Raw genomic sequence first — 24057 nt, forward strand, 5'->3', positions numbered from 1 at the left:
TCTGCGAAACTGCTTAACCGAACGGCTTTAAATTTACACAGAATTTTCGTAATGCTCAAAGCAATAAGCATCTTCATAAAGATTTCGGTTTCTAAAGCCACTCTGAAATATACTTTTTCACAAAAAACTTTTGTGCCTTAAAAAATAAATAAAATTATTTTGGTTTTGATAATTTTAAGCAGCTTTCTGATAAACAGATTCCGCCTTTTTTGGAGATCCTACCAATACCCCGTTATCAAGAGAATACACAATTCTTTAAAATTAATCGGCGATTATTAAGGCACATTAATTTCTGTAAACAAAATTTTCGTTTTCTTTAAAATTTATTTTAAAACAATGCATTTTTTCTGATTTGAAAGTCCCCTTATAACCCCTTAAGAGAAAGATCGCTCAACTTTTCAGCAATCGGAAGCCGAAATAGCGTCTAATGAACAGTTCTTTTGATGTTTTTTTATAAAAGATATTGCCAGATAACTATGTGACGGACACACTTATAACCATGGGCTCTTTCTTAACTTTGCGATGTTTATCCCTCGAACAGAGTATATTAAGTTTGTCATGAAGTTTACAACACATAGCAGGTCCGGGATTTCCTTCAAAATACATATTTTTAAGGCATTAAAGAACCCGGAAAATGTAATTAAATTCTCCGGGTAAATGATATTGCAAGATGATGTGTAAGCTAAGTTGGTAGGACTGTCGTTGATTATCGTGCCAAATATGTGCACTATCTGTTTGTTTACAGCAGGTTCTTAAGCCGGTATACCCCAATATTGCGTTGCGATTTTTATAACGGATAAAAATATCAAACAAAAATTTTGTATTTCAAACGAAATTTAATTGCAAATTTTGGAAAAGTCTTGCGGTAATTCTGCTTTCAAAAATACAAGCTCACGAGTATTAGAAAGCCTTCAAATACGGTCGAGAGATCGTTGAAGACATGCCTCGTTCAGGGCTATCTTCGAACTCTTCAACTGTTGAAAATATCAAAAAAGTGAAGGTGTTTGAAAATCGTCAGAGAGATGGCAAAAGAGTTTGACATCTTAATCGGGAGACGGCTGAGCTTTTTTTTCAAAAAGAGTACGATTGTGATAAAATTTCAAGGCAAAAAGGCAATTAATATCATCGGTCAAATACCGTGTTCACCAGAATTGGTTCCATGTGATTTTTCTTGTTCCCCAATTTGAAACTGCCGCTCCGTGGAATCCGTTTTCAGTCGATCGAAGTTATAAAACAAAATTCGCTAAAGGAGCTGAGGTCCAATCCCAAAAAGTGCTTATTAAAAAAGTTTCGAAGACTGGAAGAATCGTTAGCATAAGTGTATTATATCTGGTTGGTATTACTTTGTAGGCGACAAGATTTATATTTTTTTGAATAATTGAATATTTTGCATTTTTATATAAAATTTCCGGGTACGTTTTCGTCACAAAGTAAATAGAAATTATCGGCTTGATGAGCTGATTCGACTTACCAATGTCTCTCTGTCTTCTCGTCAGCCTGTACATACGCGAACTAGTTCCTTAGTTTTTGAGCTATCGATCAGAATTTGTGTTTGTTTTTTTTTCTTTCCAAGACCGCTTATGTTTTGGAATCAATGATATCGGGTGACTATAACATATATATGTTATACGAACTGAACGATCAAAATCCAGTCCATCTAAGGAAAACTTTAGCATTTGAAAATCTACCTTCACGAAATTTAATACTGACCATATTACGGGATATCGGCATATTTTTCGAATAAAAATTTACAAACCGATTACTGTAGCGTATAGCTTTCATTCAAAGTGCCCGATTAAAATCAAGATAAAGGATCAAGATAAAGGTATTTTTATAGCATTTTATACTCTAAGAAATGCTCATGAAAAGGGTATTATAGCTTCGTTGCAGTCGATGTTAGCCTTTTATCTTGTCCTTTGTCGCTTATAGACTTAGTATTTCAATAGGTTAGGTGTTTCATTGCATAGGCTGGCGTCATTCTTTATTGAAATTATTTTTAAAAGCTATCCTCGGTATAAAGATATGATGCGAAGAATACTATTTTCTTATTTGCCATAAGTTGTTTCCTAAAATATAAGATAGACCGTTCAGTTGGTAAAAAAAAAAACTGCCACAAGCGCGCGGCATCTCTCGGCCTCTGTGACATTTTGAGTCTCTCTGCAAATAGCCTTATTATTTCCTACAGGGTATCTATAAAAAACACATGCATATATATGTAAGTAATTGTAATCACCGCCGAGTGGCTAGAAGCTACAAAGGATATTGCACGACTTACGCTAAGTGAGTGCTGCGGCAAGTAACGTACGCTCAAGCATACATACACTCGCACGGATATAAATATGCATGTATGTATGTAGCCACATGAAATATGTATGTGAGCGCGCGTGATTGCGTTTGTTAGTATTTTACTACTCGTTCAGTTATATTAAATTTAATGGCACTTGAAATTGTTGCAGCTGCTGTGCTGCACTTGCACTTCGCTCGGCTGCTCACTTCGCTCCGTTGCTCACTTGCTCACTTGCCTCACACACATATACGTATGTATGTGTAGCTGTCGCGGTGTGTGTGCGCTTGCAGCGCGTCATATAAATTTTCATTAACCCAACAAATTTGAATTTCTGTGGCAAGTAAACGTAAATTGTGTGGCCAACATAAATCTTGGCAAAAGTTGTTGACGTCCAATGTTAAAGTAAATACACTTTGCTGTATTGGCAAGCAGCAGTAGCTGTAGTTATATATGTTCACAGGTTTATATGTGTACGTATGTGTTTGTTATTGCACGGGCTTTGGCCTTGGCATATTTTTATTTTCTCGTGCCTTTGATTTTTAGCGCGTGCAAGTGTGTGAGTGTATATGTGTGAGTATGGGTGTGTGTGTTTCGGTGCTTACCTTTTCAATTATGCAGACGAGATTTATTGTGGATCCCATGTCGACGTGCAGCTCACCGGAGCCCAGTATAAATGCCTCGGGTACGACCACTTGCAGATTCACAAAATGCGAAATGATGCCTGTCGGCGTTGATACCTGCAAGGAAGTAGATGCGCAAATGAAATTTTTGTCATAAAACTGTCAATTATAATATAAAAACTTGGATATGCTTGCAATTTGCATATGTTACGATTTTTTGGGTTTTGTGATGGAAAGCATTTTTAAAGATGGTTTGAAAAAGATTTCTGAGTTCTTGTCTTCTGCGCTAAATATTGCTTGGAACTTCACTCTCAAGTTTTAAGTAAGAAACGTTTCTCTCAAAAATTTACACACATAATGGTTTGTGAGATTATCATGGTTCGGAGATACAAACGAGTTTGGAATATAATACTTTTATATACCTCTCTCTCATGTCTCTCAAATCTATTTATCTTGCACACCTTACCTTGTGTACAATGCTTTTGTCTACTCTGATCCGATTTAAAGTTTGGCAATTAATTTTTCCGTAACATTCCTTTATGAAAACCTGAAAGGCTTTTTCAGCATGAACTGAAATTTCCAGAGTAGTTTGAGGCAATAATACGGTATACATATCATTGGCCTAAACAATCGCGCCGTCTGCTTTCTTCAGACTGGATAAAGAAGCGAAGCAAATGGATCTGGTAGTGAGCGAGGGTTGACAATCATAACTTTGATAATTAATTGATAGGCTAATGGGCTTGAAATCCTTGGCAACGACATGAGAGTTTCTTCGACCTTCGGCGTGAACGCAACCTTAGCTAGTCTCCAGGGCTTTGGAACATGGCCTAATCTCACACAGTTCACGTAGAAGATCGCTAAGCGACTGTTTTCCTAATTCCGCTACAAATACACAATAGTATTTTTAGATGATGACCTTATATTATATTTGTTAGATCTAAATGGCACATAATTACTTCTCATAGAACTGTACTTAGAAATTAGTAATTACAAGGTGTTTTCCAAAGTAAACACATAAAAAAAAAACAAATAGTTTTTTCGACAAAATCAATTTATTTTATTCAAAATAGCTTCCTTCTGCTTCAATGCAGCTTTTTGCACGGTCCAAAAGCATGTCGAACGAGTGTTTTAGCTCGTTGGCCGGTATGGCCGCCGGTGCAAGCCTTTTGAATGATCTCTACGTCTGCATGACGCTTTCCGTTCATGGGCAAATGTATTTTTCCGAAAGAGAAGAAGTCCCACGGTCAGTAAAATGTGATTTTTGGTCAAATAATCGCTTTCGTTGGTGCCAATATCGATTTCGGCTAAATTTTTTGCAATAAATCGATGTTTTGGAGATGTTCAATTCCATTTCGATGGAATTTCAATGATGATTTCGGCTGATTTTGATTGGCCCACATGTTGATCGTCATTTATGTCCTCACGACCACATTGCAAACGTTGAAACCACTCGTGCATTCTGCTACGGGATGGACAATCATCGCCATAAACTTGTTTCATCAATTGAAACGTTTCGGTAAAAGTTTTACCAATTTTAAAACAAAATTTAATGTTGGCTCTTTGTTCGAAGCTCATTTTCGCACCGATAACACAAACATACTGACACCTAAAACGCAATAACTTCACTTCTAATTAATGAAATGTCATGCAATCACTCTCACTGGACAATCGTTGAGGATAGCAGATTCTAACGCCCCAGTCGACATGTTTACTTAGGAGCGCACCTTGTATATCTTATTGTCAATAGAGTATTACGTGTATACAATTTTTAATATTCAAATATTGTTTTATTTCGAAAGTGAACATTTTGTAGAAAATTTCAAATAACTTAGAGCAAGTTCTAGTCAAGGTACATTTTATACGAATTTACTTTACTTTTGCAATAACTAATTTATATATAAGTTGAACTCTATAGGCTTGTGCAAACTTCGTGTTCCTAACTAATGAACTTTTTGGTAAGCAAATATACTTACGTATGTGTGAAAAGTGGGCAAGCAAGTATGCATATGTCATCGTTCTTGACATTCGCATGACTTGAGTGCTCAGCTGAGTTATGCTGTTTCCTGGGAGTTGTAGTTTGTAGAAATATATTACTATTTTCAATGAAATTGCATTACATATATTTAACTATCTATAGCATTACATATGTACTATATATATATAGTTATGTCATAGAAGTGTAAATACGTGCAGACTTCTTTATTAGTACGTTTTGATATAATTTCAAGCGTAGATAGTAGTTCTTGCAGCCTTTCGGTCAAACATTCACACATAATGAACATCATTTCAGCATAGATGTTGCTTATACGCCATGTAAGTCACTCGATTGCACATTGTGTCAGAGTAGTAACGAAGCTATTTATATTCAGACTCAGCGTAATAAATTTCGATTTGAAATAATTTAAGTCTTATATAGCATAGCATGTTAGTAGCGTTACCATTTGAGTTCAAGTGTCAAAACAGTAACGGCCATTAAAAGTTTATTTTTCCTATTCAACTAAATTAAGATACAGGTCAAAGTCACTGATATATCATTCTTACAAGAGTTATCATTAAACGATTTTATCGAAGAAGTTGGGATAGAACCAAACTTTCCTAAACTTTCAAGTCTTAGTGGTATTAAGTGTATATGAATTTACTGTTATTTTTTAAATTTCTCATATTATTACGATGGAGGTTTGCTAGGGGGTTTAATCTTATCCCAATGTGATCATATTTAGAACGAGTTTTGGTCTTCTTGCGCTTTTAGGCTGAATCTATGGGCCAATGTGAACTAGGAAACCGTTAACGTAAAACGAAAGATTTCTCTGAGTTGAGCCTAAAAAGCGCTAGTTTCCGAAGGAAGGGGAGGTGAAACTATTCAAGGTAATTCTTCTCAACTGTACAGCTGTTGTCAGGTTGATGACAAGAAAAAAAAGAAAGAGAAAAAAATGTTCTACTTCATGATCGTAAATGTTTCACATGATCAGGTGCGGACTACAAGGTAGGGACATAAAAACCTCTCAGGCAAGTTTCTGTCAGGTTAGTATCGATGTGTGGTCTGGCGTTGTACTGATGGTACATAATTCATTTCCTAATCGACTATGCTCGCCGCTCCTTAGGGATTGCTTCCTTGAGACGATTCAAATATTGACAGTACTCATTCGAATTAAAAGTTTCGCCGAAAATGAGATCTTAGTAGAATATTTCAATCTAAGCCCATTGTTGACGTTTCTTAATCGACCTGATTTTCATTACCAGTTTAATTTTGCAGAAATTCTTCGATTTTGTTGCGAATCAGGAACAATTCACGGAAGGAAATTCAGTTTTTGTGCATATACCCTTCTGAAAATCTAAAAGGGGTAATTCACATGACGATGGAATTAATTTCAGAGCGTCATCCACCAAAATACCTTGACATCAAAATACTAGGGTGGATTCAGATTTTTAGATCGTGGATTCAAGCAATCACACAACTGTTTATGAAAATGTCAGAAGTCTACAAAAAAATACCACTTTTGACAAATTTTTGCTTAGAAATTCTCTCAGTTTCCTTGAAATATTAGAAAAATCGTTCATCGTGCACTTCACTGACATTTTCTAAATTTTCTGGAAAATAGTTGAGGTGCTAATGAAGAAAATATACTTTTAGACTCATTCGGGAACATAAAGGCTAACTTTGGCAAACCTGGTCAATTAGCTGAGGTTGGTATCATTAGCCATAAGAAATTCCATGGAGGTGCATATCTATGAGTCCTAAAAGATCAGCATTTACAACTGTCCAAGTGGAATCCTTCGTTGTCTTTGATTTAAGAATTAGCTCTATCACGTGTCCTAACCCTAAATAAATAAAATCAATTAAATAGCATAATTTCATAAACTCTTCATCAATTATTAAACCTATTGCGTTCAGCTTTGTCTTGTGATCTGTTAATCACCCTCTTAATATAACAAGTAGCCATTTTATTTACTAACTACTACTAACTTAACTTTACTGTCATTATTATCAGGTTATCAGGCCATGTCACCAAGCCAAATTTGAACGATGGCAATGCTGAGATTGGAAATCATTTAGACTAACATGTTTTAGTTTAGCACTGATTACATAACACACTATGCATCTATGTGTATATTCGATTACTGCTGTCAAATGAAGTGACATCTCGTCAACTGACATTCTTTCTATTTCCCATCGTCCGACGTTTTTTTTATAAAATCGGTAGTTAAAAACGACCGAACCACCGGAGTTTTGCACATTTTTCATTTACTCACAATGCTGGGTTTTGCCATTCATAAATCTGTTGTGACATTTCGTGATTTCAGTTAGACACCTCACTATGACAACTGAATTTATTTATTTGTATGTATTTTAATTACTTTACATTTTTTGGTTATGCAGCACAACCAGCTGTCACCCCTCTCTCCACATATTGCACGTGTAGTCTGCTACAAAAAATACAACAACAAATTTTAAAATTAAACTCGACGCTACATGTCAGGGCACCGGTCCGAAATTGCTACCCATATTGCTGGCATATGAATAAATATTAGTGCTTGACTATTTTTGTTGCTCTGAGTTGTTGTTGCACGGTCAGTGAACGTAGCCACGTTTGAGCCGCAGATAAAAATATGAATAAAATATGACCAGCTGGGGAAAGTGACACATTTTAGATGGCGAACGGTTGAAGTGCAACATGCTACAATGTGACAACAGCAACAACAACAGCAAAGGCCAATGAGTTGCACACAACAGGCGACACCGTTATTTGGGCAGTTATACCTGCATGTACTTAGTATGTGTGCGGTGAGCACATGTACGAGTAAATGCAGCGGTTCGTTTGGGTTTTCAGCTCGAAATTGCTGTGTTCGCAGTTTGTGGCAAAATCACTGAAGCTGTCACACACATTCAGCTCATATATATACCTACCGTTATATAGTATGTTTGGTATGTGTATTGCATTCACTCACCTGACACTCGTACATGCCGTGATCTCGCCGCTGCACGAACTTTATCTGCAACGTCCACATGTTGGAGCCGGGCGCGTGCAGTATCGCGAAGCGTTCGTCGTTGGTGTAGAGTTGAGCGCCGGACGAAAGGATGTGCCAGTCGCGTCGACGTATCCAAGAAATCTGATTCTATAGTGGCGTGTAAATAATTGAATAATATACGTATAAGTTTCGGTATACAAATTATTAAAGGAAAAGGAAGCACCCTTAAAAATCAAATAAAAAGGCAATTAAAAAGCATGCATATACAGTTCCTCTTGCACTATGCCAAAGCCTCTGAAAAAAATATAACAACAACAATAAATCATGCAAAAAGTCCGTCTTAATATATAGGAAATGAAGTTGCAGTCCGGTTTACTGAGTAGAAAAATGCAATGAAAATCACTTCTTATAACTAGAAGTAAGTTTTGCAAATTTTCGAAAATAAAAGCCTTTAAATTAAACATAATGTGAAACTATAATCAAAAAGTAAATTCTTTATTTATTCTTCCAAATCAATTTCGTCCCTCACAAGTAATTAACCTACGAAAAAAGTACTCTTGTTAACGCTTGTTCAGTTCTCGAAACCGTCGAGCTGTGCTTATTCTGGTACAGCCTTCAAGAAATTGTGAAATAACTCCTACTAATGTTGTCAAAACAGTGTCCCCATTGGCATTTGTCGAAGTTGAAAGAAGTCAAAACAGTTGATTACGGCGGTTGTGGAACAACACAAATCAAGTTTTTAGCAAAAAAGTCGCTAATGTCAATAACAAAGAGTTGTTCGTCCATAATTCGGACCATTTCAGACGAAAAGCTAGTACTCGAAGATGCGGCAACTAACAGAAAGTCCTGAAGTTATTTAAGTTGTAAGTGTAACATCTGGAGACAGTGAACCCGATTCCCAATCGATGACTATGGAATAGAAGGCCCATTGTCCGACTTTGATAAAGTTCGAATAGCATTTACCCGCCTGGAGAACAACAAAGCGGCGGGGCCGATAGATTACCAGCCTAACTATTCAAATAAGGTGGCGAAATGCTCAAAAGGTGAACGCACCAGGTTCTTTGCAAGATGTGGTCGTATGAAAGCATGCCCGACGATTGAAACCTAAGTGTGCTCTGCACAATACACAGAAAATGGGACCCCAAAATCTGCTCCAATTATGAGTTAAGCCTCCTTAATATCACATATAAGGTTCTATCGAGCGAGCTGTGGGAAAGACTGATGCCCTCTGTCAACAAGCTGATTGCACCTTTGCAGTGTAGCTTTAGACCAGACCAGATTTTCACCACTCGCCAAACCTTGGAAAACACTGCGAAGTTTTAGACGACTGGGTTTCAAGCGAGGGCGCAAACGAGGGGATTCCCTATCGTATGAGATGTACGTCGGCATTGACATAGTTAAGCGAATCAAGAGACAACGGCTGCGCTGTCTAAGTCATGTTGTCCGGATGGAAGAGAACACTCCAGCTGTAAAGGTTTTCGATTCAGTGAAAGCAGAGAAAAGTAAGAGCTTCACTTCCCTGGAGAGATCAGGTGGATAAGGACCTGTCTGCACGTGGTATCTCGATTTGGCGCCAAATAGCGGAAGGAAGAAACGACTGGTGCTCTGCTGTTAACTCGGTTGCGACAATAAAAAAAGAAGAAGTGCAACTTTGTGACCTGTCTGCTGTTTCAAGCTTTTTTAAAATAAATTACTAGGTTAAAACTAAAATTCAGTAAGTAACAAAGTCACCTTAAGGCAAGCTTAGAACATTAATATAATAATTTGGCACTTCAACAGACATATTCCTCAAAAATAGTCAAAATACACTAATTGGATTTTCGATATTAATTATTGGTAAGTCTCATGGTGTTCCATTCTATCATTAGTAAATATTGAATGTGGAATTGCGATCTGCTTGATCATCTTGTCTACTGAAGGCGATTTTCCACATTCCTCTATCTAAAACGCCCTTATATGAATTTCAAATCAAACTTTAATTTAAGGGGGGAGCCTGCTTTAGAAGCTTCAAAAAATCGATTTTTTTGCTTAAATCTCTTTAAAAATTATCTATGAATAAGTCCCCAAAGTTATAGATTGGAATTTGATATATTGGCGAAGCTAAAAGGGAAAGCGAAAATTCTGACGCGCGTTTTCTCGGTTTTTCATTTTTACAATTTTTCTTAATTGGCGGGCAGGATAGAAAAAAAACCAAAAGACGTATGGAATTGGGGCAAAATTTATTATCTTTGGCATTAAATTATCTTCTTTTAAAACTAAAAAAAGAACTAAAGGAATTCAAGTTCGAGCATATTTTTAAACAAGATAAAGTCAATTTTTGGGCAAAAAACACTTTTTTTAATTAAAAAAAAATCTTAGAATTTAACACTTTTTTTGGAATTTTCTTAGTTTAACTAGAAGATACGTTATTAGCAAATATGAGCCTCTTTGAATTATTTGTTTCTGATAGAAATTGCGATCGGTATCCTGCCCGCCGTCCGACAAATGCACATGCGAGATGCATCGGGCAATTACTTCCCAAAGGCAGTATATCAAAGATTTCGTATCCAAAAAATTTTCGGATGATGTTTAAATATATAACTATAATTATAACTTTCCTTTCCCTTCAAAAAAAAAAAATCTCCAAAAAATCGGTTTTTTAAGCCTCTAAAGTAGGCTCCCCCCTTAAACTAATTTACTTAATTTTGAATTTTACGAAATAGAAAACAACTTTAGCTGGGTAAGGAAGACGTTAAATTGCTTCTTTTGCATCCACGGAAATTTTTTCGTCCTCAGATCTTAAGTGAAATTCGCTGAAAAAATGTTGCTCTCTATGTCTAAGCAATTTTGAAGCTATTCATACAACAAAAAATTATCGAAAGGCCGGATGATTACAATATATATCATTATCACATGAAAGATACTTCTTGGACTCAAAAATAGTTGAGAATCTCAAAAAAAGGAAAACATTTTCAACGCTCATGTTATTTGATCCTAGCAAACTTAATAACTTAGAGAACTTTTGTGTACTATTTTTTGTTAATTGGAGTCAATTTAAAATGAACGACGAAATATTAGCTTCGTAATGACAACATGAATCAACAAAATTGAATAAAATCAATGAACAGTCAAATTTAACAATCGCTTTGATTCTTTTTAATTTTTCACTTTTAATTCCATATATTTAAAGTTAAGCAGAGCAGATATTCCTATTGTTCTTAAAATATTTCATAATTTCATACACGTAGCTCTAACTACTTAATCACAGCATTAACGCTTAACATCACGAAGTATTATGTAGGCACTTGTTTTGCCCCAGAAATACTTCACACCACATTGAAAATCTCTAATAAAAAAATTTTAATAGTTTCCTTGCAACATTAAGTACATAAATTTAATGATTTGATTTTGGAACAAAATACGCCCTTTGCTGCTCTAATTTTTTTCTTTTTATTGTACTCAATTTAGAATCCATTAATTTAGTATGCATCAGTGTGTAAAGCAATAAAGCGCAATTTATTATGCCGCCACAAATATTTATGACGGATTAAATTTTTAGAATTGTCAATGAAATTATTAATACACAGCGGAAACCCCGGGCGATGCAGGAAATGCAATTTAATTTTTCGATTTTTTTAGTATTCAATATTTATGAACCTACACAAAGGAATGAAAGTTATTAGCCCAGTAAAAAGGAGTTTATACGCTAAACGTGATTTGCATTCCAAGCTGTGAGCATGGAAAGTCGTTACTATATTTTAGAAATCATTAATACTGTTTATTTATGGGGCTCGTAAGCTGTACTGTTATATAATGCATAAAGAGAATTATTTTCCTTTGCTTGGCAGTATCGTAAATTAAATTGAATTAGTAATGTGCGTTTGTGGTCTTTTCAGTGCTTAAAGTACATTAATTTTTACAGTGCTACGTAATATACTTAGTTAAAAAAAGTTGCAATAAATGAAGTGTTTCCATACATTCGATTCTTTTTCGTTGGTATTGTGCTAACTCTTTGTTTATAATAATTTAATCGAAAGGATATTAGGCATCTTTGTTGCTCCATTATCTAATGTCGCTTGATAGATAGGATAGGCGTCACAGGCACTTAAGACAAATTTTCACGGGTTGCACCCGAACTTAACCCTTTCATACATGTTGAGAACTACGCTTTGTATAAAATTCTAAAGAATATAAATTTCCCATTTCTTATTCCTGTAATACCATCACTCGTTGCCGTAATGGATCCTGGTGATTTCTGGGCACTACTACACCACGAATATGCTTTTTTCATTAGGGTAAAATTCTTAGTTATCGTGGTTTAATTTTAGTGTCATAAGATATGTCTGTCTGTATTTATGACAATTAGTTATAAAACCTTAAATCTATTTAAAAACTAGCCAAGTTCAAGCAAGTGATTGAGCTGTTTTGGTAATACGTTGCTCTTTACTACGCAGGCATGTTTCTTCTTTTATGGCGTGTTTGATCGCAGGAATGTACAAAGCATTAGCCAATGGGTTTGGGTAAACGCGGAGTTATTTTTCATTTCGTTGTCTTCTACTTCTTTCTTAGTACATAATGTGTTAAAGTATGGATCTGAAATTTTGCACACCCCCCGTTCTCCCCACAAAGTCGGGCATTTGTTAGAACCGGGATCATATCGAACCACTATAGCATATACCTGCCATACAAACTGTTCAATCAATAGAAGTTCTTCTGAGGTATATTTTGTATTTGTAAGCATTATTATTTCTTTGGTGCACTCGACGTTAACATTTTTTATTGTTTTTTTAAATAACACGAAATATATGTATGTCTATCAAGAATACATTAGATCCAATTTTTGTATTATTTTCTAAGATACGAGCTACATTTAACAAAAACTGATTTACTTTACCATTAGCTTGGATTTTCTGATAAAACGAACAGCGACGTTATTTTGAGGAGAAAACTTTTATACCCTGAACAGGGTATATTAACCCTTTAAAGCATCATGTGACAGATATGTTACAAACCCTTTTAGAGGGTACAAAACATAGGAAAATTAATTTTTCCCTTTTTAGTATGATATAGCAGCACTGTCACACTCCGTATTTTTCAATTTTAAAATTCTCTGGTTTTTTATGTATTGGCATCACTTATAAAACGGTACTTTCTTTTTCGCTGTGGTAAAGTTAGTGAATGCACGTGCTTGCAATTACCGAAAAGATAAAAATAAGAAAATTTTCAGTGTTTTAATAAAATATTTAGTGGAAAAGTCCAGGTAAGTTCACTATTATGTTTAATTTCTATAAGATAATACGAAAAGTGTTTACTAATACAATATATAGTGAAGTTTAGGCTTGTACCATTTCTGTAACATTGAGTAGTATGTGTCACTAAACATTTTATTGTGTTGATTTCTTATATACTTCACCAGAATGGCGTCTCGTAACTTATCTGCTGATAAAATTCTTGAAGAGTTGATGAATAATGAAAGTAGTGAAGATTTTGATCCTGAGGGTGATATAAGTTCAGATTTTGAACTCGATTGTGAGCAAAATGACGCTCTTCTTGAAAACGAAAGGGAAGATATTGACGTTCGCTTAGAGGAATCAGCCATGCCTACAAATGCCACTCAGAAAGGATCGTCACATCGCCCTAAACCAAGAATGAATATAGTCTGGAAGAAAAAGAATATTGAACTAAACGAACATCAAATACGTTTCACTGGAAAGGAAGAACTGCCTGCTGATATTTTGGATTTGGAAACACCCATACAGTTTTTCCTAAAAATATTTCCTCTTGAATTAATCAAAGATATTGCGCAACAAACTAACCTATACATAAAGGAAAAGGATCCCAACAAGAGTTTCCATGTAAATTAATTCCCGTATCGCGGGAATTTGTAAAAAAATTTATTTTTCCTATCTGCCAACGCGCAGAGAAAATGAAACACGTCGTGTCGACTGGATCGCCGGAGACAAAATCCATTTTTTATTTACAAGTTACTAATATTTATACATTTACTTATTATTTACTTAAAGCTATTACATATTGGTTGAGTTTAAAACAAAGAAAGTGTCAATTTACATTAATATCATATTCAGCATTTTTAGGCAGAACGTTAAGTGTTCTGTTTTGATTTTATTATGCCTTCTTGTGAGGGCTACAAATATTGTTTAGATAAGAATGGTTTATTCTAATGTGAACGGAAAAAGTATATCGAATTCTATTTTAATTTATAAGGCCGCACAACTACAAAGTGTAAAGATTCAATATTGTTTACAGTTAAGGTCAAGTGGCTGTGTAGAGGCTGTCATTAACTTGTATTCGAAATCGACGTTCAACAATTTATTGGGATAACATACATGATGTCTTTGGTGCACCTCCCGAGAGTGACGAAACATTGGAATAACGAAATCGGTACACCTTTCATAAAGGAAACAATGGCATCGAATAAGTTTGAAAAATTGAGACAATGTATTCGTTTTAATGACAATTCTAAGATGCTTTCTCGTGATCATCCCCAAGCTGATAGACTTTTTAAAATTCGACCAATATTAGCAAAACTAAACGAAACTTGCAAAAAAATTCCGCTACAAAGTTAGCTATGTGTAGATGAGCAAATTTGTTCCACCAAAGCTCGACATAACCTAAAACGATATAACCCTAAAAAGCCGAAAAAATGGGGACTTAAAATATTTGTACTTTGCGACTCTAACGGATTCGCGTATAGTTTTGAAGTGGAATCTGGAACTGAAAATATTTTGAAACCCGGAGAACCAGATTTAGGTGCTGCTTCAAATGTTGTCATGAGACTGGCCAGAAATATTCCAAAGAACCAAAACTATAAACTTTATTTCGACAACTATTTCACGTCATTGTCATTTATAGAATACTTGGCCAAGGAAGGAATTCTTAGTTTAGGAACAATACGACGAAATAGGATACCTGACTGTAAACTGCCAACAGATAAGGATATTTCGAAAAAGAGCCGTGGTCACAGCGTAGAATATGTTGGAAATGTGCGAGGAATAGATATAGCCACCGTTGTCTGGAAAGACAACAAAAGTGTAACTCTTGCTTATAATTTCGCTGGTGAGCTACCGAAGTCCACAGTACGCCGCTATGATAAGGCAAACAAATGGTACATAGATATTGAAAGATCTTATATTGTAGCCGAGTATAATCGGCACATGGGTGGGGTTGATCTCATTGACAGCATAATGGGCCGCAATATGATATTGCCAAGAAGGAAGCGATGGCACGTTCGTCTATTTTATCACTTTTTAGACCTTGCAATGTCTAATGTTTGGCTCTTATACAAAAGAGCTCATAAAGAAAAAAAATTAGAGGGCAATCAGTTGTCATCTGCTGATTTTCGTTTAGAAGTTGCCACGGTGTTGTGCAAATTGGGTACAAAGTCCCCTATGAAACGAAGAAGAATTGAAGCGAGATACAATCTAAAAAGTATAAGAGCCCAGCTCAACATGATCCTCCTATGGCAGTTAGGCAAGATCAAGTTGGACACTGGCCGGTATGGGCAGAAAAACGAATTCGTTGCAAGCGTCCAGGATGTGTTGGAGTATCACAAACTGTATGTGAAAAATGTGGTGTGGCTTTATGCTACAACAAGCAAAACAACTGCTTCAAAGAATTTCACACTTCTTATAAAACATGTAAATATTCACGAAATACAAATATTATTATTTAATGAGCTTAGAGACGTAGTTACATAATGTGAAATATCTGTCACATACCCTTTTTTGTTGTTTTTCACCCAAATAAAAAAAAACTTGTTTAAACTATAAAACACGTATTTCATTTCTATCCGAAATCTATTAGAAACAAGAAAAAACGTTAACTTCGGTTGCACCGAAGCTAAATACCCTTCACAGGTGCATTTCTGTTAGTAACTATGTGTTCAGTTTATATGGAAGCTATATGCTATAGTAATCCGTTCTAAACAAGTTTTTTAGAGATTACATTGTTGCCTTAAAAAATAACATATACCAAATTTCGTGAATATATCTTGTCAAATGTGAAAGTTTTTCATACAAGAACTTGATTCCGATCGTTCAGTTTATATGGCAGCTATATGCTATAGTTAACCGATCTGAACAATTTCTTCAAATATTACTCTTTTGTATTAGAAAATAACATATACCAAATTTCGTGAATATATCTTGTCAAATGTGAAAGTTTTCCATACAAGCATTTGATTTCGATCGTTCAGTTGGTATGGCAGCTATATGTTATATTGGCCCGATATCGGCCGTTCCGACAAATGAGCAGCTTCTTGAGGAGAAAATGACGTTTGCAAAATTTCAAAACGATATCTTAAAACCTGAGTGACTAGTTCGTATATATACAGACAGACGGACAGACGGACAGACAGACAGACGGACATGGCTAAATCGACTCAGCTCGACATACTGATCATTTATATATATACTTTATAGGGTCTCCGATGATTCCTTCTGGGTGTTACAAACTTCGTGACAAAGTTAATATACCCTGTTCAGGGTATAATGAAACAGTTTTTCCGTTTTTACTTAGTTGAGTTATAAAGGGTTAAGTTATATACTATCAAACAAATTTTGCGTATTTCAGCGACCCAATGTAAAAAGTAACCATTTGGAGTATATAATTTGCTATAATTACATACGCCATAACTTTGGATATAGCTTACAAAAATATTCATCGATATCAATGTATATATTTTTAGTGGTCTAACTCTTTTTTCAAACCTGTTCATAACAGAGATTGGGAAAGTAGAGAAGTATGTTTCCATTTATTAAGCAAACTCCAACTTCAGAATTTTTAAGCGGATGAGAGCAAGGGCATTAATACTTCTACACATTTAAGCAATGCCAACATCATTAGCATTTTTTCACCATCCATATAAAGCAATAAGCAATTATTTACCTAGCTGCCAAATAAAAATCAGCTGGAAACTACAATGACCTTGTAAACTTTTAATTAAAATCAGATTACAACGTGACTTTTGCGACAAAGCGGTCATAAATTCTGCAAGTGGCAACTAGGCGACACGCCAAAGTTGTAATGTTTTGTCGGTGCTGGTGTCAAATCACATGCTGCACTACATTTTTTATGCACCTCTACCTTCGCCGCCGACGAGCATTACTATTATCGGCGTTGAGGTATGAATTTAAGTGTAATTACAGTGTTGACACGCTTTTTAGATGCACAAAATCCAATTTTAGCCTTTAAACCATTTAATATGAATTGCGCTGAGAACGGGGTTGATTTTAACGCCACAACATGGTTGATTACCCGCTGTGGTTTAACTGCATTTTAATGTGAATTTTTAGTGGCAAATGCAACGTTAGTTATAGGGATCATCGTAAACCGTAAATGCCGTTAAATGAAACAGGTAATGGCTTTGTATGGATTTGGCCTAACATATCGCGCACGAATGACAAACGATTAGTTGGAGAGTCATTAAGCCGCAACTGATAGCGACGCTTGTCGCTATAAATTCTATGGTGCCATCTATTCTCCATACATTATCTGATGTGTCACGGCGTATACGTAATATTCAATTTTAATGAGCATTGCAGAACGCTTGGTATAATGAAAATCTACTGGCGTGTTAGTATTTTCAGAGCTTAATACACAATTTGTATTTTTCTGAGAAATATATATAATAAAAGCTTTATCTAGTATATCAGTAGTAGCAACATCTAGACATCGCAAACATATATGTATGTTTGTATATGTAATATTGTAGTAATTCTGGTGACAAGAGTGAAGTACTCTAAACCTTTTCTCGAATGTTATTAAATCGTTGCTTTTGTGTATGATTGTTAGAATATTTTGTTTTGTTGTCCTGGATTTCTAAGCAAATTTTGATGCTTTAAAGTGGCCTTATTACAAATTTATTCATGAAAGCTTTGAATGTGCTCTTGTCTTTATGATTATTGCATATCTTATATTTTAATCAATAATTAGCTAATAAATTTTGTTATTATATTTTTTTCAGACAGTATTACGGAACTACGCACCGTGCAAGCTTCACGTGATCTCCACTCTCGCGCTCCTTTCCAAAAATATTCGGAAAATGATGCGATTTGAAAAGAAATTAAATGCCGAGATATATAGACTTATATTCTGTTTTAATCAACAAAAATTTCTCTCTGGATTTTAGAAGTTATTAGCGTGCCCTTAGAAACCAAGATTTCGTCACATTTCAAGAAATCGGTACTGTCTACAGGAGAGTGAAACCTCCACGTCAAAGTTATTTTCACAAAATAATCTCTGAGTTTTAATATTTGATAAAATTAGAAATTGTAAAGCATTCTTTTTAAGCGGTAGACGCGCTAGAATATCGTTTGAATTAAAATTTTTGTGAACATTCAGCAGCCCAGTAAGGCAAAGTTGAAATTTGGAATGTTTTATCGTCCTCAAATATGGCAAATCATGAAAAATATGGATTTATGATGGTTACGAAAGTTGAAGCTTTTTTGTATTAACAGTCGAAAATTGCCTGAATAACTTTAAGGAACTAAATAATGAAGAAATTGTTAAAAATATGCTGACATAATTTCAGACTCTGAAAGCAAATATGAGTTTGACATTATTGTCACAATTATCTGGAAACATTTTAGGTTAATCTAGGAAACTTTGGTGAGTTTTCAATCTTCATTGCTTTGTGTACTTGCATGTTTATTTTTGCTCAAAGCGGAACTGTTATTACACATATAGCTGTTATTTACTTTCATGTTTGATGATGTTTGTGATGTAAAATCGAAATAAATATTTAAAAATAACCGAAATCTTACAAAATGTTTGGTAGTCGTCGTCCAAATCATTGAGATTATAACTATGGCAACAAAAACGGTGTAAACCAGTTTTCCAATTTCTTAGAACAGTATATGGTATACTACTGTGGGTCAAAAATGGTAAGACTTTTTTAGTTCAATTTAGCTCGTAAACTCATTCGTCGAAATTTTTTTCTAGGTTGGTATGACTGTCAATGATCTGTGTCAAATTTTACATCAAAATAATCATTAATCATTGATTTTTCCGATGAGTGAAATTAATTAAAATTTGTGGTGCCGAAATGTTCAGAATTTCTGAGTAGGCCTTCGGAGATAATATTTGTTGCCAGCAAGTGTTTTGATAGGTACAAATTATTCAAAGAGGGTCGAAAACGCGTTGAGAACCAACCACGTTCAGGACTGCAGATCAACAAACAAATAAAATAAAGGAATTTAGTGCTTGAGAATCGACTACTAACAGTCAGAGACTTTACTGGAATATCGGAAGGATCAGTGAAAAGCATTTGGGCAGACCACTTGAGCCTAAGAAGAGTGAACGCAGAATTATGAATTTCCAAAATCAATAATTTTTTTCAAAAAACAGCGCCACGTTAACGTCTGTAAAACAATGTTTTCCGACCATCAAGATGTCTTAAATCATATTATTACTGGCGATGAGTGTTGAATCTATGCTAGCGTCCCGAAACACACACGATCAATGGTTTTTGTACCACGATATACATATATAGAAAGTAAGTATCATATTAAATCATATTAAGTATTCGAAGCCGTCTTAAAATAGAAATTTCAACCTTTCAAAACGCTTTTTTGTTGGATTTGCTTATTTTATTCTCGAAATATTAGAAAGTAGTTATTTTCTGTCAAAACAATAACAATTATTAACCGATGCTCGAACTTTTGCCAATTTGAATTTAAAGGCAATGATTTCTTTGGAAAATCAAAACAAGATATTTCGCCCATAATCACCGCCCGAGGTGAACCATGAAAGGAAATTGTTTATTATTCAAGTTGATTTCTTACTAACTATGTAACTTATACACCATTTACTCAAAGCAAACACAGTGATCTCAAAATATGCCGTTGATTAATATGTGTGCAGGTATGTGACGACACTCACATTAAACAATCTCTTCAAATTTATTTAATTCATGCATTGGCAGGTTAATCTTAAGTTCATTTATATTAGTGCAACTATAGGTTTAGTGGTTGGTGGGATGTCTGAAGGTATGCACTCACAAGTCTTTTAGTTTGGACCTCCCAAACGCGCGACAGTCAAGAGGAAAAGCTTCTGGAGATAGTGTCTGACAAGATTCCCAGCCTTACAGCATACTAGTCTACATCAATGTATTGCTATCTGTGTAGATGGTCGCTTCTCTGAAGGAGGCTGTCCTCTGGATCATTAAATCTACTGCTACTTTAACGGCTTCAATCGCGGCTTGGAAAATACTGCAATAGTCAGAAAGCCTGAACCTGGAGTTGATAGAGGGCTCCTGACAGTAAGAAGTCAGATAACTTAAACGGATCACTTTTCATATTCAGTTCGACCGAAGTTGTATCCCTACCCACACTTGTTTTCCAGATATTTATTTTTCACATTACGCATTTTATAATTCCATTTGCATAGCTGATAGTTCCTTTAACCCCCCCGATTTAATTCTTATATTCTTAATTTCAAAAGCAGTTAAGCTCTTAACTGTTTCAACTTATCTGCTTGACTCGTTTATACTTAACTGTTTAATGACAAATTACAAATGAGGCAATCATTCTTCATTCCCTTTACTTCACTTATAAAGCCACACTAGCAGCTTAAAATACTTCGAGATGTGTTGCAGGCGCACTACGAAATACAATATGTTTATACGTACTGTTATCTTCTTTATAGAAACATACATACATACATATAATGTACTCCCATTTCATTTGCTTTAAACAATGCTTGTATTCGTTCGCATTTTCTTTTCTTCCACTTTTTCACTTTCCACGGCAGATACAAAAAAGTACTTTTAATTACGAGTATGATGAATCATCGTGCAATGTTGCCTTTCGCTGATGAGTTCATTACATTTATAGCAATTGTTTTTGTATGCCATACTTGTGGAAATTTTTCGCTGAGTGTGCGAGAGAAATGCGATTTCAAGCAATTTCACATGGTCTATCAGATACTCTCGAGTAGTTTGCGTAGATATATTTTAAAGTCTTTCATTTTGTGAGCTAAATTAGTGCTGATAAAGGAAGTTTCGAAAAGGTCTTTGGACAATATTTTGAAGTAAGTGTGGATGGAATTATTTTTGCAAATTTTAGTTTGATATACAGAAGATATATGAACTGGAAACGAGCATTTATCAACTGGAATCCGTTTAGCAAAATTGATAAAATAAATTTTCAATGCTGTGGTTGTATCACCAACGAAGAGTTCTTGGGAGGTTTTCCGAAGTCACTTATTGTACGAGATAATGTCAATATACGTATATTATAGGAAGTAATTTCGTAAGACCGTATCGGCACGTACCGTGAATAATTCTTGCAGTATTACTTTACGATGAATACGTATATTTACTCAGTAGCAAAAAATTGGTGTCCCCTCTGTGGTCAATGTAATAAAAAAGGTCCGAATGAACCTTCTCGGAAATTATTTTTAAAAATATGAACCAAGTACATCAGTACATCAATAAAAGCTAAAAAATTGTAATTTATGCATAATGATCCTTAGAAAGTTACGTGAAATGTACACAAGGAGGAGAGACGTTGCCGACCTGCTTTTGAATATTTTATACATAATTCTTTAAATATACATACATATGTGTTTATATATGTTTTCGCAAATGTATTTCAGATGTATTATTTATATATAAATTTATATATATATACATATATTATATATAGTTATATATATATACATATTATTCTAAAGATTGTATGTGCAAATATGTAACAGAGCGTCTATAATTGAAGCCACTAGGACGATTGCTGACGCTCAGATAATTAAACGCTTTCCATTTCCTTTCTCCAAGCAACAGAACAAAAACAACAATTTATCGCATAAAAGTTTATTAAGTCGATGTCCTTGCTAATAGTTGCTGCTTTAACTGCCTGCGCGGCACAAAGAGATCATATATACACACATACACACAAACGTGCGTACATTTATATACATTTAATATATAATTTTATATAAGAAGACGTTGCAAGCAACAGCGCGAAAAAGCGACACGAAGCTAATTAGTCTCTTTCTTGAGACCCATGCTCGCTTACTTGCTTGCTGGCTTTCTCGGAAAAGCGCTTTTCATCAATTTGTTCAAGCAAAAGCGAATTTATTTGAATGAGCAACTTATAAGACACAATCCCACACTTACTCGTGGGTGCGCCAGCAAAGGAAGTAGTGGGGCAGACATATTAATGCTGAAAGGAACGCTGTGCAGTTTGTATATGTGTGTGTGTGACAGTCAGTTAATTGCAAATATATGAGAAACTGACATTCGAATGAAATGAAATGGTGTCAAGAAAAAAAAAAGAATGCGCTGGAAGGAGAATAGTAACTTCTTGGCTTGGATTGTATAATATCTTTAACGTGTTTTGTTCAACATTGAATTTGAAATATTGGAGTTGAAACTGAATCTTATGCGCTGAATTTATTATACTAAATAAACGTGTGGCTATTTGAGGAATGTAGATTTCGAAAATTAAATACATACTCACAAAATATTATTTAATAGTTATTATCTCCTCTTGAGATTCCACTTTGCTAATTGAGACTTGAAAGAATTATTGCCACTAGGAGCGTCTTGCGGATATTCGTTGGCCGCGAAAGCTGCCCTCAGACTCGGATAATATGGATACTTAGATCCTTGCGCACATTTATTTCATTCGTAAATACTTGGATTATCAGATCGCCTAGCCTAGCCTTGGCTGCAGTTTCTTTACGCACATACCTTCGAGAGAAGCAGGAAAGGAATTTCTGAAGGAGAATGGGGTGAATCTTTTTATGAAAGTATCCATAAGCTCGGTTTTAGAGCTCGTGCTCTATTGGATTCTTGTGGTTCACTACGTGATTTTCGAGGCTCAGGCCAGCTCAGCAACCATTGATCAGCTATCAGCAGCTGTGCAGTCGCAAAGTCTTTCTGGCCAAGGGCAAATGGTAAGAGGTTTAGTGAACTCTTCGCTCTCGTTATAACATATTGTTGCCATGGACTGAAATTTTAGGGAAACTTATACTACAAACTAGAAGCGGCTAAGACAAAACCATCCATAAATCAATAAGAAAAAGGTCAGGTATCAACAAAAAATTGTGAACTCGATCTGATTCACAATTCTATTATATGGAAGTTCATTCTAGTCTATTCATAAAGACATTCCCACTAAACCTATCATGCTAACAGCTCATACCGGATATAACCGTATGCTCATATTCGGTTTATGTTGTGACAAAAAAGCACCCGAAAATTGTAATTAAATTCCCCGAGTAAATTATATAAAAAAAAGTGTGATATATACATATACATATGTAAATATGACCACGATCTATCAACCAGTTTGTTTACAGCAGTTGCTTAAGTCGGTACACTTCAGTAGTGCGTTGAGAATTTTGCAATGGATAAATATATCGTTCAAAGAATTTATCTCAAATTTTGTATTTCTATCTAAATTTTGTGTTCGGAATCATTGTGAATGTTATAAGCATACGAGTGGTACAAAGCCTTCAAAGACGGTCGAGAGATCGTTGAAGATATGCCTCGTTTTGGACGACCTTCGACCTTTTCATTTGAAGGAAATATTAAAAAACTAAAGGATATGGTACTTGAAAATCGACAGGCAAGTGTTGAAGAGACGGCAAGAGTGCACGACATTTCCTCCGAGTCCGTTCGAATGAGTTTGGTGGATATTTTGGTACCGTTTAGAAGTATTTTTCGACACAAGACCGTGCGAATTTCGATCCCACATTCATGGAGAGCATTATAACTGCCGATGAGACATGGGTTTATGAACTTGACATGCAAATAAGTCAACAGTCAATGGAATAGGGGGCCGAAAACAAAAAAACTACGCCAAAGCCTCTCAATAATCGAGGTGATGCTCATTGATCTTTTTGGTATTCGTGGTTTAATGCATCATGAATTTGTTCCGAAGGGATAGACTGTCAATGAGGAGTTCTATTTGAGGAATTCGCGTGAGAGCATCCATCGAAAATGGCCGGAATTGTAGAAGAAGCATGCATGGATTTTACAAGATGATACTTTAGTTATTATATACACTTTAATAACAAATCAGCTAATGCCATTTAAAAAATTTAGAATAAGAAATGGCTGTAGTCACACTTGACCCCCCACATTCATTTTTATAGAACTAAAATTATTAATATTTTAGCATTATTAATTGAAAAAATAAGCAGCAATTTTTTCATGAGTAATGACAACGAATTAAA

At 35.0% G+C, this 24057-nt stretch overlaps 1 protein-coding gene across 3 annotated transcripts in view; it reads right to left on the reverse strand.

Annotated features, from left to right (window-relative positions):
* LOC126756216 (zwei Ig domain protein zig-8) overlaps window positions 1-24057 on the reverse strand; it is a 338607-nt gene that overhangs the window by 19303 nt on the left and 295247 nt on the right. For all 3 annotated transcript variants that reach the window (XM_050469112.1, XM_050469111.1, XM_050469109.1), the window contains 2 exons: window positions 7855-8022; window positions 2890-3024 (listed from right to left, as the gene is read on the reverse strand). In XM_050469112.1, coding sequence (XP_050325069.1) covers window positions 2890-3024; window positions 7855-8022 — 303 coding nt within the window. The remainder of the gene's footprint in view (window positions 1-2889; window positions 3025-7854; window positions 8023-24057) is intronic.

This window comes from Bactrocera neohumeralis, chromosome 4, assembly GCF_024586455.1.
Source record: "Bactrocera neohumeralis isolate Rockhampton chromosome 4, APGP_CSIRO_Bneo_wtdbg2-racon-allhic-juicebox.fasta_v2, whole genome shotgun sequence".
NCBI lineage: Eukaryota > Metazoa > Arthropoda > Insecta > Diptera > Tephritidae > Bactrocera > Bactrocera neohumeralis.